Source organism: Candoia aspera, chromosome 1 (genome assembly GCF_035149785.1).
Source record: "Candoia aspera isolate rCanAsp1 chromosome 1, rCanAsp1.hap2, whole genome shotgun sequence".
NCBI lineage: Eukaryota > Metazoa > Chordata > Lepidosauria > Squamata > Boidae > Candoia > Candoia aspera.
In genome coordinates, this window is record NC_086153.1 from 4,666,391 (window position 1) to 4,684,221 (window position 17,831).

Below are 17,831 nucleotides of genomic sequence, written 5' to 3' on the forward strand. Positions count from 1 at the left end.
GTGTTTTTAAGTATTGTTTACTTTTATTTCACTGTATGTTTTACGGATTAGAACCTGCTTAGAAGTTCTTAGGACAATGGGCAGCTATTAAACAAAAATAAATAGGTACACAGAGGTCAGTTTTGCTGGTATACTGAATAGTCTTCTGTTTTGGGTTGTGTGTGGAATACCGCAAGAATCTGCCAGCATTTTGGACTTAGGTTTTATCACTCCCAATATTCTGAAAGCATATGTTGTTCTGAGGTACATGGCCAATACAGTCCTTAGATCAGTGTTTCTCAACCTTTGGCAAGTTTAAGATGGGTGGACTTCAACTCCCAGAATCCCCTTGCTGGCTGGGGAATTCTGGGAGTTGAAGTCCACCCATCTTAAACTTACCAAGGTTGAGAAACACTGCCTTAGATTCAAAAGAACATGGTCCTGGAACACTGGTGAATGATTTGAATATAGCCTCTTGCTGAGTGATGGATGGATCTGGAGAATTTCTGTAGAAATGGTGGATGCTGAAAACGCTGCCAACAATCACCACTTTGGCATCATGGATGCTTTTTTTTTTTTGGATACTCAAGCATTAGAGCACCTATTCCCCCAATGTGGTCCCTTTCCATGCTGGCAAGGAACTTGTGGAAAAATTGTCCTGGCACCTGTGGAGAGCATCAAACTTTCAGTGGCTTCTGTTGGTGTATTTTGGGTGAGATTTGCAGGCCAGATGGCGTGGCTGAAGAAGACATCAAGGAAAATTTTCTGTTAAGTGCTGCAACTGAGTATAATCTTGATTGCGAGAGGAGCTGATGCAGAATTTAAATTACATGCATAAGCATCTCAGAGAACCCATGGCAACTTCGACATATAATGTCAAGCCTGTGGTACCACTTGACTCCTTGCAGAGACCCAGGATTGTATGCATGAATTTCTTGCAACGTTCTTGCTGTTGTGAAATGGAATTTTTATACAGACAGACAGAGAAAAATGGTTAATTCCATTATTTACAAATGATGTGTAATATCCCCAAATGTCCATTTCATGAAAAAAGCCACATTTATCCACTTAGCACAACCCTTGGAAAATCTAGCATGTTGACAAAGGGTCCCCTCCATTTCATGAAAACAAATCTTGGCACTTTGTACAACTTTCATAGGGTGGAAATGGGTAGTGGGGCTTGTTTGGCTAACCTAATTCTTTCATTTCGTGAAATAGATTACTTGATCATTCAATCGTCAGAGGATTATTTTCATTTAAGTTGCCCCCCCCCCCAAATAATAGTACTGGAGTTCTTCGTGAACAAGCGACTTGTGGGATACAAACGAGCATCACAATTGTATATAGACTTTTTTTTTTTCACAGCAGCCACAAGGAATTCCATTTGTCAAGCATCTCTCTGGATTTGCAGAAAAACCAAAAGCTCCTCATTTCTTGGCAATCTCAAAACAGCAGAAAGGGGAGCTGGCTTTGTATGGGGTTATACAAACCGGTCCCCAAACAGGGCAACTTTACTAAGCCACCTTTTCTCAAATCAAGTTACCCCATGCTGTTGCTATAGGAAGAAAAATGAGTATTCACCCAGGCAGATGTCATAAATTAATTTATATATTCCATTCAAAACACATAAAACTAGGAATGTAGAAAATACACATGGTGGCAAATGAAAAAAGGGTTATCTCCAATCACTGACAGTGCCTGGTGTGATCCAAAGCTGAGCACACCACCCCATTTCAAGGACCTGCCACTGAATGTACTTCCTCCACCGAAAATGTGCAGCTCCTCGGTTCTTGGAGGGGACCTCCATAGGTGTGGGAGCTCCTGCATTTGTAAGGCATTGCAGAATCCATGTGCTCCGTTGGGATGGGTGCACAATAGACATTCCTTATTCCATTCTTCATCATCTTGGAAATGCATATAGCACTTGGGTACTCTTGTTACCCATTTTTTGGAACTAAAAAGCTGAAATGCCATCCCAAACCATTCAAAGATAGATTTGAAAATCAGAGGCTGCTATAGCTGGCAATCACTTGCTCCAAAGTTGTGAAACAGCCCAGAAAGTCATCTTCTTCAATCCCAAACTTTGAATACTGGTGAACGTAAGCCCTGTGTGGAATGAACAAGAGGTTTTGGTGAGCAAGAGGTACCTGCCCAGCTCAAATTACCCGTGACTACTTTGAGGGAAAGCAGCGGGACACCGATTAGTTATAGATTCAAAGCCAGAAACACTGATGCACTTTCACATCTTGGGGGCGACTGGAGATAAGGCCTCCTTCCCCTGTTGTCTACCCACTTCCTAAACTGGACCAGGCCTCCAACTGCATAAATGAGTATGATTTACTGAGGTGGGGGAACACAGAAAAACCTTAACCCAGGATTAACCCAGTTTAAAAAGCAAGGAAGCTCTCCAGCCCCCAGAAAAGGTTGACATTCTAAGCCCCCCTGATGCAAGTGGGGCCATGCTCTTTGCACTACTGCCCCACCTCTGTGGCCCCTACTTGGCCCCCCCACATATTCAGTGGCCCCTGACCCCCAGAACCATGCTGCTCCTGCCCCACAACATAATCAGAAAATGGAGCATCTTTTCCCTTCCCTGCGACATCAGAATGAACTATTCAGAAAGAGAGAAACTGTGCACACAATAGCTTGCAAGATATAATTCTTTGTTGCCAGCAGATGCAAACTGCTCAGATGTTTAAAAAATCAGCATAGAGGCTGCATAGTGCAATTTATACCTCCCAGGTTCCGAGCGGTTAACGTGCTTTCATTGGTTCCACTCACCACTCGCACCAAAACGATGGCATGCTAGCCAAAAATAAAAAGCAATTAATTTCTTTTCAACTTACTTGGAAGCAAACATTTTCCAAGCCTTGCCCACTAGACTGTTGAGAGGGGTGAGCAAAAACTGGCTATTGCTGACCAAAGATGCAGACTTCTCATACTTATTAAAGGCTCTCGGGGTCTTCCAGATGCTCAAAGCCTGCGGAGAATTTAGCCAGGAAGTGTACAAGGCCGGATCCTGGAAACCACCTGTGACAGGCAAGGAAGTGCAACGTTAGATCTGAGGATTACAGGTAGTCCTCACTTAGCAACCATAATTAGGACCGGGAACTCGGTCGCTAAGAAGAAAATCACGTGACCGTGACTGGGCTTACGACCTCACTCCCCCTTCGGTCGTTAAGCGAAGCAACACAGCTGCTAAGTGAAAAATCACGTGACTGCGACTTACGATTTTACTTCTGCCTTCTGTTATTAACTCTGCTTGTCAAAAGTGAAAATGCACGCTGGTTGCGTAGTATGCAAATGGCAATCATGCGACTGTGGGATGCTGTGATGGTTGTAAATGCGAGGATTATTCGCAACATTATTTTTTTTAGCACTGTCATAACTTTGAACAGTCACTGCCTGTGTTATATTTCTGTCTTGCTCCTTTTAAGAGCTCCAGAAATAAGATCAAGCAGGTACAAAGGACCTGAGTGACCTTCTTTCCCCCACTGGGCGATTCTTTCCTGACGGAGAGGGAAGCACTGGGACAGGCCCCCTCTTTTTCTGTAAGATCTTTCCACCTTGGCTGGTTTTAATCTGACTTTCCACCATTTTAAGATAGCAAGCAGTCGTGAGCTTCTAGCATCATCATTCAACCAGTTGCATATGAATGGAAATACGGCTCTAATGATTTGCCCAGATTTCAATGGTACTTCCGTTCCGTCCATCACATTTTCCATAAATGCTGAGGCTGGTCAGCCCGGAGGCAGTGCAGTGGGTCACCGAAAGGACAGGAGGAAAGCCCTCCTGAACTGGAAGTGTGCCAGCTCCCTGGGAGTAGCTTGCCTTGTAAATCAGGGGACTTCCTTCCAAGGAACCAGGCAGTTTCCTACCCAGGCCAGACAGCTGCTTTGGGGAAGCCAGTAAATCAGATTTGAAAGCAACCGCTCTCTCTTCTTATCTGCCCAACATCTCACAGGGCACAGAACAGACATCCACGGCTGCTCTTTTTAACCCATCTATGAATTTGCCTAATTCTCTAAAACAGAGCACTTGCAGGCAGGCTAGAAATCGAAATGTATTTATTTCATTTATATTTCGAATTTCGTCCCCGCCCATCTCACTCAAAGAGCGGCTGTAACTCAAATTACATGGTTTTCACAAGTCCCATCGGTTCCGCATTCTGTCCCTCGCAAAGTAGTAATTCTCTGCAGTGCTCATGGATCTGGAAAGCTTGCAACTTTACACTGTGCGCAGAGTAAGTCACCCTTCTTTAAAAACTTCTATTTGGATGTAGCTGAAGCCCCGACTATGTTTCCACTCACTACTTGCCGAGTTCATGAGAATCTCAAATGCAGTGAACTCTTATTTCAAGCCCCCTCTCTGCATATACCGCCATTTTTATCTCAGTTCAACAGATGATTAGGACAGAAAACAAGGGAAAGTTAACAAAAACACCGCATGAAGCTATCCCAAGGGATCTGGTTAACCATTTTTGAGAATCAGACTGCTGGACTTCCGGGGAAGAAATGGCAGACTGAAGACGGAGCTGTGAAAAGCGGAGCTGACGACCACAGTGGAACGAAAAGCCGGAAAGTAGACCGGCTCTTCGAAATCTCTCCGGACAAGGAGAGGACTTGAGATCACCCACAAGTGCTCCACGCAGCTGCTCCTGAGGAGGAGACTGCACGATAGCAGTCTCTGGCAGTTTAAAGCTCTGGGAGATGAGGGAATAGCCATCTTTTCGCTCAAACCATGGTCAACGCCTTTCAAAAGGACACTAAGTTTGCAATCCTTTTCTAATCACTTTTGGAAATTGCTTGTTAACTGCTTTTCCGCTATTAGAAACCTTTGGATCGACAAGTTTTACAGCACTGGGTGAGTTTCCTTCATACCTTAGCGAAAGAAGTTTTAACCGCAAGTTTAAGAGTTTAAAAAAATATTTTTTTTGGAATGAACAGCAAAAGGGTGATTAAAACTTTGATTTTAGAAAGTTACAAATGGACTAAGGGTCCAGATAAATTTGAAACAAGATTTTGGAATTAATAATAGAGAATCCTTCCCCTGGGAAAATGCTTTTGTTCTGAATTTTAAAGAAAGCATAGCAAGTTAAAACTTTAAAAATTGGACACTAGAGGGAACTAGACGGAACTAAAGATTATAATTAAAGGAGAACATTCGAACTCAACACACAATTACAGAATGAAGCAAAATATTTTAACATTGGGCATGCTGAAGGATATTTTTGAACAATGGACCCAGAAGTTAATTTTTAAGAGTTTTTTTAATTTTTAAGAGCGTCTGCCTCTATAGATGGACTGTGTTTAAAAGATGCAATGGAAGAGGAACAAGTTTTACCCGACAAGATCAAGACTGGTTTGAAAGTGGGTTTAAAAATGACAGGCTATAAGAATAACATGGAAAAAGATGTTACACTGGACATACCAAGAAAACCAAACCAAAACAAACCAAAACAAAACCCACAGTTGATGTCTTAATAATTAAAATGGATATACAAATAACAAACCAAGGGAGTGACCTGGACAGTTTTCCTATATCGGATTTACAAAAAAATATTGTTAAAGCTTTGAAGAATTTTGTGAGAAGGGACAAAGAAAAAATGAAAAGAAATCAAATTCTAGGACTTTATTTGAAGGAACTAAAGATCAAGATTGTTAGAAGCAAAAGGAAGGAATATAAAGTTGGTTTATTTGATCAAGATTAAAATAGATAGGTTGTTATCTCTGGTAACCTTTAATGCTCTTTTGCTGACACCAGGACTGAACTGATGATGCTTCATGAATTTGTTTATAGATAAGAGATGGGATATGGGAAGTAGAGATGATTTGTTGTATTTTAAGAGAAGGCAATAAGTTACTAAAATTGTTTATACTTCTTGTGATGAAGGGGGAAGTCACTTTATTTATTTCCTTTTTCTTTACTATATTCTTATTTTTCTTTACTTTCTATTTTTCTTTCTTTTCTGCACCTTCTATTTTTTCTTTTTTTAGTTTGTATTAGTTTTTACTGTTGTAATTTAATCTTTAATAAAATTACTACTGGGGGAAAAAAACAAGAAGAGAGGCAGCCTGCTCAATAACTAAAATGTGTTAGTTTGACTCAGCTCTAGCAGAGTGATTTTTGCAATGGGTTTGATTTTTGGTTAGTCTGGTCTCTAATGGTTGCTCATTAGCTCTTTCCTCTGCTCTTTTTCACCCTTTTCACAGAGGGTGGAGACCTCTATTTTCCACAAACCTTAAAGCAGTGTTTCTCAACCTCGGCAGCTTTAAGATGGGTGGACGTCAACTCGCAGAATTCCCCAGCCAGTCAGCCAAGAGTAAAATAAGGATTAAAATTTCTGATGAGCGCCTTGAGAACTCACTGAGAATTGCAACCACTTTCATTGAACCAGATGCATTGGTTTCACAAAAACTTGGTCAAATATCCCACTTACGTTGCCCTCTTTTTAAAAATTTTATAATAAAAAATATAAAAAAAAAAACAAATGAAGTTTTATTACTTATACACATTAACTATATTATATATTTTATGTGTGGCCCAAGACGATTCCTCTTCACTCAGTGTGGCCCAGGGAAGCCAAAAGGTTGGATACCCATGCATTAGAGGGCTCTCTTCCTTTGATAAGGCAATATGGTGCAAGGGTATCTGTTGGAGGCAGGGAGAAATTAAGAGGTCCAGGTAGATTCCATTCCGTGGATCTGAAGCCACCGCCTTGACTCTTCAACCCCACCCCCATGGATGCTCCGGTTTCAGGGAAAGCAGTTTCAGAACCAAGTCAGCACAGTGGTCCTTGGGGGCTGTGTGTCCTGACATTGGGAAAAAAATGTGTATTTGGACTAACACGGTCTTCCCACAATCTACTGACCATACCTTCAGCAACTTCCCCACTGTCTAGAAGCCCCATTTTTTCTGGAGGGAGCGAAGCCAGAGAGGCCGGACCGGAAAAGCGGCTGTTGGCAGGCCCAGAGGAAAAGACGCCCGTTGCCCCTGCTTCTCCCGGCTGGAGCTGCTTACCCAGATCTGCACACGGCGCCTCTTTCCCTCGCAGAGTGACCAGGTTGGCGACTGAAGTATTAAAATTAACTGTCCGATTTAAAGATGGTTTCTGAGCTGCGGGAACTCTGGTGGCTGGGGGCCGCACCTGCCAGTCAATACCTGAAAGGAAAGGTGAACAGGAAGTTCGAGTCAATCCAGCTGTTTAGAACTAGTTCTGGTTATTTATTTTTTCAAAAATGCATGCTGCTGTTCTTACGTTTTCCCACGGAGTACCTTAAAAAAAGGAACTAATATGCATTATTATTATGATTACTATAATAATATATTTTTATCCCACTTTTTAAAAATATATATATTTGGTCACCTCAAGGCAGCAAACATACCTAAAACTCCTGCCTTTTGTTTTCCGCACAACAATGCAAGCACAATCAGCAGACACATAATTAAACACTATAGCATGCAATTAACATATTAAAAATTGCCTGACGGGAGCAAGAGAGTGGAATTGGCACCAGGAATATCTTATTCCAGAGATTTGGGGTGGGGGTGGGGATGTCCTGAGAAGCCACTGGCCACAGCTGTTGTTAAGTGGAAACATGCAGCTTTGAGTCACCTTCCTCCATTTTTGCATTTGCGATGAGCATCTGCCTGAGGTGCTTCAGGAGCCCAGGCCAAGCAAAGGTGGTGTAGGCAAGGGAACTCTCAGACATTTGAGGGATATTCCGGAGGCCCAATACCTTGAACTCTGGGTGGGGAACTAAGGCTTCCATCAGGTCCCCTGGAAAGGAGGAAACGAAGATTAACAGCACAATTTTACACAACTTTGCCAGAAATAACTAGCGTTAAGGACCGATGGGCTCTAAATGGAAACATTATGGACTAGTGACGTGTACAGGTAGTCCTTGCTTAATGACCACAATTGGGACCGGAATTTCAGTTGCTAAGCGAAGCAGTCATTAAGTGAATCTGACCTGATTTTACAACTTTTGCAGCGGTCATTAAGCAAATAATTGGAGCCATTAAGTGAACCATGTGGTCGTTAAGCAAGTCACATGGTTTCCCCATTGATTATGCTTGCTGGAAGCTGGTCGGGAAGGTTGAAAATGATGATCACATGACCACAGAATGCTGGGATGGTTGTAAATGTGAACCATTTGCAAAACACCTGAATTGTGACCACAGGGGGAAAGCTGTGACGGTTTTAAGCGCCAGGACAGGTTGCAAGTTGGTTTTTCCAGCACTGCCGTAAGTCCGAACCATCACTAAATGAACGGTCGTTAAGCGAGGACTACCTGTATGGACTTTTTTTGCAAACACCATTAAGACAAAGAAGAGGACAGAAGATGCCACCATAAGCGCTGAGTTTTTTTCAGCCACTTCCTTCTACTGTCCTCAACACGTACTACGGTTCTAATGCTTTTGAAAACACGGTTCTTGGCTTGAGCCTTTCCCTTTACTAAGAAAAATATTGTTGTAAAAAATATGGATGTTTTCTTTGCAGTCCTACGATGCGCTGACCTTGTCTTCAGTTTTACTTTGTTTTGCACTGCGTAAGGATGATTTTGAGGAAAAGTAAGCTAGGCATTTTTCACAAGCAGCAACCAATACCTAAAGGGGACCTGCTGTAGTGAGCCGCCCCTTCGGAGGAGTAAGCAGGCTGGAAGACACTTCCCAACTGATGTGCAATCACTCGGTTGATATCCTGGAAAGAAATCTGTTTGATGTTCATCAGCTGCAGGCAGATCTTATGGATGGCATCGTTCTCATGAACCAGTAGGGCATCCGAGGACTGGTATAAGTGTGAGAGTGTCAGGACAGAGTTGTAATTTTGGACAATAACCTTGAAAAGAGAGGAGGGAAAAGGAGCGGCTTTATATACGGTCTGGCAGTTCTCACGAAGTGGATCCCAGACCCGAATTCCTTCATCCTTGACCTCTGGTGAATCATGGGCAGTGCGAGAAACAAGTTGCCATAAGAGACGTGGCCAGTCATTAAATACAGACCTGAAAGCGACCTGACAAGATCTGCTCCTCACCATACCTCCTAGCCTCCTGGAAGATATTGTTCAGCCGAACATTTTTTTTTTTCTGGAGATGCAGGCACCAAGGGTATCGCTGGTGCGAGTGTCCAAAAAGTCAATGCCCCCCTGACTGTGCAACCGAAGCTCCACCCAACTTTTTTACACGTGTCACAATCCACAGCATGTAAAAAAAAAAAAAAAGGGGGGGGCCTTCAGCTGCGCAGCCACAGCTGCTGTTGTCACTTTTGTGACTCCCTCCTTGGGAATGCCCCTGGCAGTACGATTCTCAGAAAATCCCCAGCTATACCAACCCACCATTTTGCTTCGTAGGGGGTTGGCGGAGGGACTGTGGGAAATACAGGTGCCCGCTGTGGCCACAGCTTTCTCCTGCAGCAGGGCTAGCATTTCATGGACTTATTTTTATTCAAAAGCAGCTTTGAAAAAACAACCAGGTGGGAGAAAGAGCCCAATAGGTGCCAAGGGAAATATCTGTGGGTGGGAGCGTCAGCACCCACGGGGGCCACACTGGAGAGCCAGACAGGAGGCCTTCTTTGAGCAGGGACTAGCCCTCTGCCATGCAGCACGTGTCTCCCCAAGAGAATTCTTGGATGCTGCCATGTAAAGTTCTTCAGTCCACATTAGGAAAGAACCACTAGTTTTCCCTTTTGGGGGTCCTCCAGCCCCCTCTAACCACGGATCCTGAAAAAAGCGGGCATGGTTCCTTGCCTTCTGGAAGCAGGAAACACATCCAAACTGTGGCGTGATCCTTGAAGCAGCTGGGCGTCATTACCCACGTGACTTTCACCCAAATCCCAGGGAAGCCTCCCCCCCGCAATAATTCTGCCTCTTTTTTTATTTTTTATCCTGCCTTTATTATTTTTACAAATAACTCAAGGTGGGGAACATACCTAATACTCCTTCCTCCTCCTATTTTCCCCACAACAACAACCCTGTGAGGTGAGTTGGGCTGAGAGAGAGTGACTGGCCCAAGGTCGCCCAGCTGGCTTTCATGCCTAAGGTGGGACTAGAATTCATGGTCTCCCGGTTTCTAGCCTGGCGCCTTAACCACTACATTCTGCACCACTTCCTGCCTTAAACTTCTTTTCACCCCCAAGCGAGGAGATCCGGCATGCTCCGCCAAAGACCTGGGACACTCACCTCCCCGGTTCCATAGGGCCAGATGACGTGGTTGAGCAGGAAGGAGTTTGGATACACCTCTCTTAGGGCTGCCGTCACAAACGCCCCCAGGCCCGACCCCGTCCCACCGGCCATGCTCATGATCATCAAGAAGCCGCCGAGGCGGTCACACTTTTCCGCTTCCTTCTGGATCAGGTTCAGGATGGCCTCTTCGTGCCTGGGACCGTGAATGCAGTAGCTGGGGCGGAGTTTGGGAAGGAAAGAAGGGTAAGTGACTCCAAACAGTCACTCAGGCCCTTGTCATCTCCCATATAGACTACTGCAATGCGCTCTACATCGGGCTGCCCTTGAAGAGCATTCGGAAGCTTCAGCTGGTCCAGAATGTGGCGGCGCGGACAGTTACTGGTGCTGTAAAAACGGCACATGTGACACCACTGTTACGCAAGCTGCACTGGGTGCCGGTCTGCTTCCGGGTCCAATTCAAGGTGTTGGTTATCACCTTTAAAGCCCTAAATGGCATGGGACCAGGCTACCTGAGGGACCGTCTCGTCCCCATCACATTGACCCGCCCCACACGCTCAGGCAGGGAGGGCATGCCACAGACCCCATCAACAAAGGAATTCCACCTGGCGGGGTCCAGGAGGCAGGACTTCTCTGCAGGGGCGCCCACCCTTTGGTATATCTTGCCCCCGGAGTTGAGACAGGTTTCCTCGCTCCTGGGTTTCCGGAAGAGTTTGAAGACCTGGTTCTGCCGACTTGCTTGGGATGGGGAGGGTAACAGCTCCACCTGGGGGTGGTTGGCGCCATAGCACCCGCTATTGATTAGGATTCCATCCCCTCTTGGGTTTGATGTCTATTTATTTTATTTACATTTTTAGACTGTAATTTAGGTTTATACATTTTTATTGTCTTTTATCGTAAACCGCCCAGGGTCCCCTGTTGGGGGAGATGGGCGGTGATATAAATTCAAATAATAAACAAACAAACAAACAAGACGTGGCGGTTCAGGCACGTCATGCTAGGAACAGACGGGTTATATAAATGAGGGGAGGCATCGAAAGCCATCACTGCCGCCTGGGCCACGAGAAAGCAAAATCAAAGCGCCTTGAGGCGGCCCAGCAGGCAGGCAGAATGAACATTACAAAGCCATTGCTAGCTTTCAGGTTTCAAAAGCTCTTCATCGAGCAAAAAGGGAGAGGGGAGGAAAACACCAGGCTGGCTTTGGAGCAATGTCTCTACTGGGTCACAGTACTGAAGCACGTTGGTTTTGAAGATAAAACAGGCTTATTTATTTATCTATCTATCAAATTCGTCGAATAAATAAAATAAAATAAAATAAACAAAACAGACTTGAGTGTGTTGTTTTTTTTTTTTAAGCAAGTGCAGACCATGTATGAATTTTGCTGATATTTAGAGTGAAAGTTACCCGCCAGTCAAGCTCAGCTCCAAGTGCAGCATTTCTCCACCTTGGCCGCTTGAAGACGTGTGGACTTCAACACTGGCTGGGGAATTCTGGGAGTTGAAGTCCACACGTCTTCAAGCGGCCAAGGTTGAGAAATGCTGTCCTAGGGACTACACAGACACAGCCATGAGGTTTTCTCTGCAGTAATACGGAAGTGGTTGTCTCCCACGTAAGTTCAAACTTCCTTCTTTTTTTGCAACCGTCCTGCCTCCTAGGAACTAGCTTGCTGAACCCCTGTGTCTGCCTTAGTTTTCTGGCTGCAAAAGTGGCTCTGATGCTTTATCCCTGCAGGAATAACGTCAAGTAGATAAATACAGTACCGAGAATTTTAATATTGTCCTTCATTCCTAGACCGAGCTACACCTTTGCTTGATTGCAAAACAGCACGATGCTTTTTGCAGCTACAAAGTATCCACCGGAGAAATAAATAAACGAATAACCGCTTTGTCGGTCTTGACCATCACACATACCCGTTTGCCCAATTGTTTCCTGAGCCTTGTTTTTGACAGAAGGCAGACCGGGGGCCGTATGTCCAACGCCCCGTCCTTGAGGCCAAGGATAAAGTCTGGTTGATCGCTTTAGGTTCCATGTCGACCAGGACAGCCCGAGCAACCATACCTAAGTAGGAAAAAGAGAAAAGCCAAACATGTACTTAAAAACAAGATGAACAGGAAATAATAAGGATATAGAAGGACAAAATCTGATTTGCTCCAATTATGAACAGAAACTTTTCTAAAACAGACAAAACAGAAAACCGAATTGGTGTGTTCCTCTATATTCCACCGTGGTTGTGAATAACTTCTCAAGAGTATGAAGAAAACACTGGGATCAACACTGGCCCGGTTTGCACATCAAGGTAAATCATGGCTTGAGCATGGTTTACTGAATAAACCAGATGCTGGCGGGGATGATGCAATGAAATTAACAAACATTATGATTTTACCATTGGTCTTCTTGATAGAGCTGTAGTCCAGAAAATGGCACTTGTCGCTTCTCTTCCCCTCACCCAACTCCCCTTACTCCTGAATAACAATCCGAGTACTGGTTGGATCTGCTGCATGTCAATGGCAGTTATTCCCATGTGACATTTGATTACCTTTAAAGAACGGTGTTATTTTTTAAATCTCTGTACAGGCTAAGTTTCCTTCTACGTTCTGCTCTGTGTCAGAATTATTCCAGTTTTCAGGGGGGCAATACTGAATGCCAACGAAGATAATCTGTGATCTTACAGTTCATACAATCATAGCGTCGGAAGGGACCTTAGGGGTCATCTAGCCTAACCTCCTGCCCAGTGCAAGAACAAAGCATCCTGCACAGATGGCTACCCAGCCTCTATTTAAAATTGCCAGGGAAGGGAAACATACCACGTATCTGGAAGTTTATTTACATATTGGCAAATACATTAAAATTGGTGTTTTTGAAAGTCTGTAGCATTTAATATTTTTTCTCTTGAAATCTAGAGACATCCTGGGTGTGTCAGCAGACTGTATGTACTTTCTAATTGGTGGGATGTGGTCAAGAGTATGATGGATGATGGCCTTCCAGGGGAGGTATGGCGAACTGAAGATGGCTTTGCGACAGCAGAGCCAACAACTGTGGCAAAGGCTAGGGAACCAGTGAGTAGACCAATTCCTTGGAACCTCTCTGGATAAGGAGAGGACAGGAGTTTGCCCACATGTGCTCCCCATGATGGCTGCTCCTCACGAGGAGACCACAGGGCAGAGGTTTTCTGTGGGTTTGAGCACCGGGAAATGACGGGATCAGCCATCTTGCTTGCAGTCATGGTGGAGTCTTTACAGAACTCATTTATGAACCCATAAAATTCACCAACCTCACTTTCTAATCACTTTCAGAAAAGGCCTATTAACTACCTTAAAGCTATCAGAGGCCTTTGGAATGACAAGTTTGAAAAGTCTTCATCAGGTGAGTTTATCTTCAACTCTGAACAAAAGAAAAATTAATTACAAGCTTAAGAACTTAAAGAATTTGAAATAAACAGCAAAAAGCTAAACATGACTTGGATCTAAGAAAGTTATAAACGGATTAAGGGTTCAGATAAATTTGGAATGTTGACTTTTGCTCTAAGATTTTGAACTTAACTGTAAAAAATAAACAACTTCTGGTGGGAAACAGACTTATTTTGGCTATCCTGGTTATTGCAAGTCATAACAAAAGATAAGTGGTGATTTTAGAGACTGGACACTAGAGGGTACTAAAAATTTTAAGCAGAAGAAAAAAAAAATACACTCCTGATGTTAGTTAATACTGGGACTTATAAAATGAAACAAAACGTTGTAACATCAGAAATATTAAAGGAAAGTTTTGAAGAATGGAGCCAGAAGTTAGAAACTACAATATCAACACTGTCACTAATGATGTCTGCTTCTATGGCTAGACTAAGTCTAATGTTAATGAAGAAATGAGAGATATAGAACAAATTTTATCTGACAAGATAGAGAAAGCACAGAATGTGGAACTACAAATGACAGGCCAAGGTAATTATTTGGAAGAGGACATTTTATTGGATATACAAAAGAAACTGGCTGAGGTTTTAAAAATTAAAAGGGAAATATAAATGATAAACCAAGAGAATGACCTGAAAAATACTTTTTTATTGGATCTACAAGAGAGGCTTGTTAAAGCCTTGAAGAAATCAGTGAGATGGGACAAAGAAGAATTGAAGATAAATCAAATCCTACGACAATATCTGATTGAAGATTAAGACTGTTAGAAGTAAAAGGAAGAAATATAAAGTTGGTTTATTTGATCAAGGTTAAACATTTTTTGCAATGTTCTGGCAACGCTTTATGGACTTTTTGCTGACACCAGGATTGAAAAGTTGATGTTTTATGGATTTGCTTATAGATAAGGAATGGGAGGAAATGATATGTTTAACCTTCTAGGGGGTGAAGAGTTATTAAATTTGTTTATACTTGTTGTGATGAAGGTTGGAAGTCACTTTTATTTTTTATTTTGTAATATTGTTTTGTTTCTTTTCCTTCTTTCTTTTTCCCTGCACTTTCTAATCTTTCCATTTTACTTTCTTTCTCTAAGTTTAGTTTGTATTAGTTTTTACTTCTGTAATTACAATTCTTAATAAAAATTATATTAAAAAAAGCGGATGAGGGATAATAAGGCAGTCTGTAGCTTAGGAATACCAGTTTGCACAGAACAGCATGAGCATGCTTGGGGTAGAATCGGAATTTGGCTGCACTTACGTTGTATTAGTCAAAATGTGTCCTAACGCCCGATAATTATTTGATCACCAACCAGGAACACTGCATGTATCACACATGGGACTAAAGCTGGGGGCTCCCTTACTAGAAAGCATTATTAATTGATAGACCTTAAATGAGATAGATAGACAGACAGACAAAGAGATATAAAATAGCTTTGCTAAATAGAATTATAAGCAAAGCCGCATGCACCATCAATCTTTCCCAGCTTGGTGCCCACTTTGGTCTGTCAGTCGTAATTCTCCCTTGTGGAGGGGTTTGGCCCCAACTTGTCTAGAGATCATCAGGTTGCTGCTGACTTGATACGTTACCTCCTGGTTTCTCCTCAAAGAAACGTTCTTTGCAAGCTGTCTGGTAAGAATCATTCTCCTTCTTGGAGCACAATCCCTGGTTGCTGTGGAGGTCTGTGCAGATGGTATCAAACACCTCACGCCCAATCTGGTTGCCACACTGACCAAGTTGTATGGTTACGATGGACATTCTCACATGCGTCCCCTGAATCCTGAGGAGAAGAGGCCAAGTTCAATCACCGCCTTAAACCTGGCATCTGGTAGCACCGACTTTATTTTTACACACACACACTCAGATCACTATATTACTTGCAAAAAAATTAGGATTTTCCGACTAATAAATTTTACAGAAAGGCAGAAGCTTTTGCAAGCTACAGCTCACTTCAGCAGATGCAATGGAGTGGTTAACCCAGTGTTTCTCCACCTTGGCAACTTTAAAATTCGTGGGCTTCAACTCCCAGAATTCCCCAGCCAGCATGGCTGGCTGGGGGATTCTGGGAATTAAAGTCCACAAACCTTAAGGTTGCCAAGGTGGAGAAACACTGGATTAAACTGATGTAGGATTTCAGTTGGGATGAGGTAGGGAGGAAAGGGAGGGGAAGGCAGATTGGTGAGGCAGAGGCAGGTTACATGTGAGACATCAACTAACAATTCTTAAAAACCCATTGCGTTCTTTGAGGCAACCACAACTGTTAATTGATCAATTATCCTACTTTGGACACATGATGCCAAGACCCAGCTCTCTGGGAAAGGCTCTAATTTTGGGAAAGGTGGAAGGAAAGAGAAGAAGAGGACGACCAGCAGCCAGATGGAGGGACTCAGTTACAGTGGCGATGGGGGCACTGTTGGGAGACCTGAAGGACCTGCTTGGGAACAGATCCATCCAAAGAAAAACTATCTATGTGGCCGCTAGGAGTCAAAAACGACTTGATGGCACATAATCAATCATGGTCTGCCTTACAGGTACTCTGCATTAACAACCTGTCTTCCTTTCCCATCTCACCCCAATTAGTCAGTCTTTGAGAGAGATGGGCAGTGACAGAATTTGAAATATAAATCAATCAATCAATCCTACATCAATTTAACCACTCCATGCATTTGATGGAGTTGCAGCTCATCAAAGCTTCTGCCTTTTAATAAAATGGCAGAATAAAATAATCTGAAAGGGGGTTACCAGACTCCTCCTGATTCTTTTGCCACCGTAGACAAGTATAGTCCTCTTCTTATAAAGTCTTAAACACAGTTAATTAGAAGAAAAGTCCACTAAATTCAACTTTAGGTGAGCACATATCTTGGCTATAAAGGAGCCCCCTTAAATGGGGATACAACTGGCTTCCCCACTGGATTACAAGTCCCATGCTCCCCAGCCCACTTGCTCCTTATATTATATATGTATAATTATTATATTTATTATATTTATACTTTATCATTAAGACCTTTTTAACACCCCTATTTTGGACCGTATTTTTGTTTAAGAATATGGTTTTATTGTATTGCATTTTAATGATTATTTATTCTGGCTTTATCCTGGTTTTATTGTAAACCGCCCCAAGTTGCTCTTTGAGTGAGACGGCTGGTAGCTAAATTTGACCAATAAATAAATATATTATATATATATAATACTAATACAATATGATACACACACACACAATATTAATAATATTAATACACGCATGTTGATGTGTGTATGCCTTTGAGTCAGACATATAAATATAATAAATAATTATATATAATATATATATAAAACATAATTATAGTATGTCTGACTGGATAATTATAATTATCATCAGTATAATTGCCCGGAGTCGCTAGAAGTCAGGCAGCACATCAATTTAATACATACAAATTATTACTATGAGCTCTTTATACCTACCACACAGTAACAGACAAATGATTTGTCTTGTTATTTTTTTAAGTCAAGCTCTCACAGACTAGCACGTACGACTATATTAAATATATTAAAACAAATATTTGTGTATTACTTGACTGATACAAAGGACTAAACCTCCTGCCGATTGTTACAGAGAAGCAGGCCATAATATTATGATAAGCTATTAGCAAAATAGGCTTGATTATGAATCCAGCAATACTTGTAATAACAAAGGCAATCTTCTATTAAAAAAAACCGCGTTAGTATTCTCAGCTATATTATGAACAACAACTAACATACTTAGGTGGCATATATATAATACGTATGCATGTTTTATATGTATACTGTATATAAAAATATATACAACAGCCCGATTTACCCGCCGTTTCTTCTTCCTCCCAAGGCGCATGCGCACACTTTCCCGCACGTCCATCGACGCTTCCTCCTTTGCGTATCCCCCAGCAACAGTCACGGCCCTGTCGACTTCTTCTGCGCATGCGCCCAACAGGCCGTCGGCCGAGGCGGGAAAAGCCGTCGCGAAAGAATTATCCAAGAAAGGGCAAGTCGGCTGGCATCAGCCGCGAGCGCGGCGCATGCGTGGTGTCGACGCCGGCGCACTGGGGCGCTGGTTCATGAGCAGGCCCTCCCACCCCAGCTATCGAGCAACCGCAGTCCAGGCGGTGCGCGCGCGCGCAGAGGAAGGGCGTTATTTCACCCGCTGCGCTTGCGCCTGTCGAGTCTAAGCGTCCTCGAGGATAACCGCGACGACGTCGGGCTGCCGTTGAGCGGCGAGGTCGGCTTCGCGCGCGCGCTCTCCGCCCATTCCGGCGCCTGC

At 43.1% G+C, this 17,831-nt stretch overlaps 2 protein-coding genes across 3 annotated transcripts in view; one reads left to right on the top strand and one right to left on the bottom strand.

Annotated features, from left to right (window-relative positions):
* The window catches only part of VMP1 (vacuole membrane protein 1), a 173,036-nt gene that overhangs the window by 130,558 nt on the left and 24,647 nt on the right, over positions 1-17,831 (top strand). The gene's annotated exons all lie outside the window — the stretch shown is intronic.
* Positions 1,250-17,638, bottom strand: TUBD1 (tubulin delta 1). Of its 2 annotated transcripts, XM_063296423.1 has the most exons (9): positions 17,376-17,582; positions 15,148-15,338; positions 12,071-12,218; positions 10,160-10,376; positions 8,590-8,821; positions 7,595-7,759; positions 7,000-7,140; positions 2,826-3,009; positions 1,250-2,085 (listed from the first exon to the last, which is right to left on the bottom strand). In XM_063296423.1, the coding sequence occupies exons 2-9, from the start codon at positions 15,314-15,316 to the stop codon at positions 1,983-1,985; spliced, it is 1,359 nt and encodes a 452-aa protein (XP_063152493.1). In that variant the 5' UTR covers positions 15,317-15,338; positions 17,376-17,582; the 3' UTR covers positions 1,250-1,982. The 2 variants fall into 2 exon arrangements, with proteins under 2 accessions (XP_063152493.1, XP_063152497.1); XM_063296427.1 differs by lacking the exon at positions 7,000-7,140 and having other exon boundaries at positions 17,376-17,638.

Bases quoted from the DNA above. Each gene is read 5' to 3' on its own strand.
- TUBD1 (XM_063296423.1), bottom strand. From the start codon at position 15,316: ATGTCCATCGTAACCATACAACTTGGTCAGTGTGGCAACCAGATTGGG. The intron at 8,822-10,159 runs GTGAGTGTCCCA...TCTCTTTTCAAG, and splicing joins GGCCCTATGGAACCGGGGAG to GTTATTGTCCAAAATTACAA. The intron at 3,010-6,999 runs GTAAGCAGCTCC...TGCCTGTCACAG, and splicing joins GGCGCCGTGTGCAGATCTGG to GTGGTTTCCAGGATCCGGCC.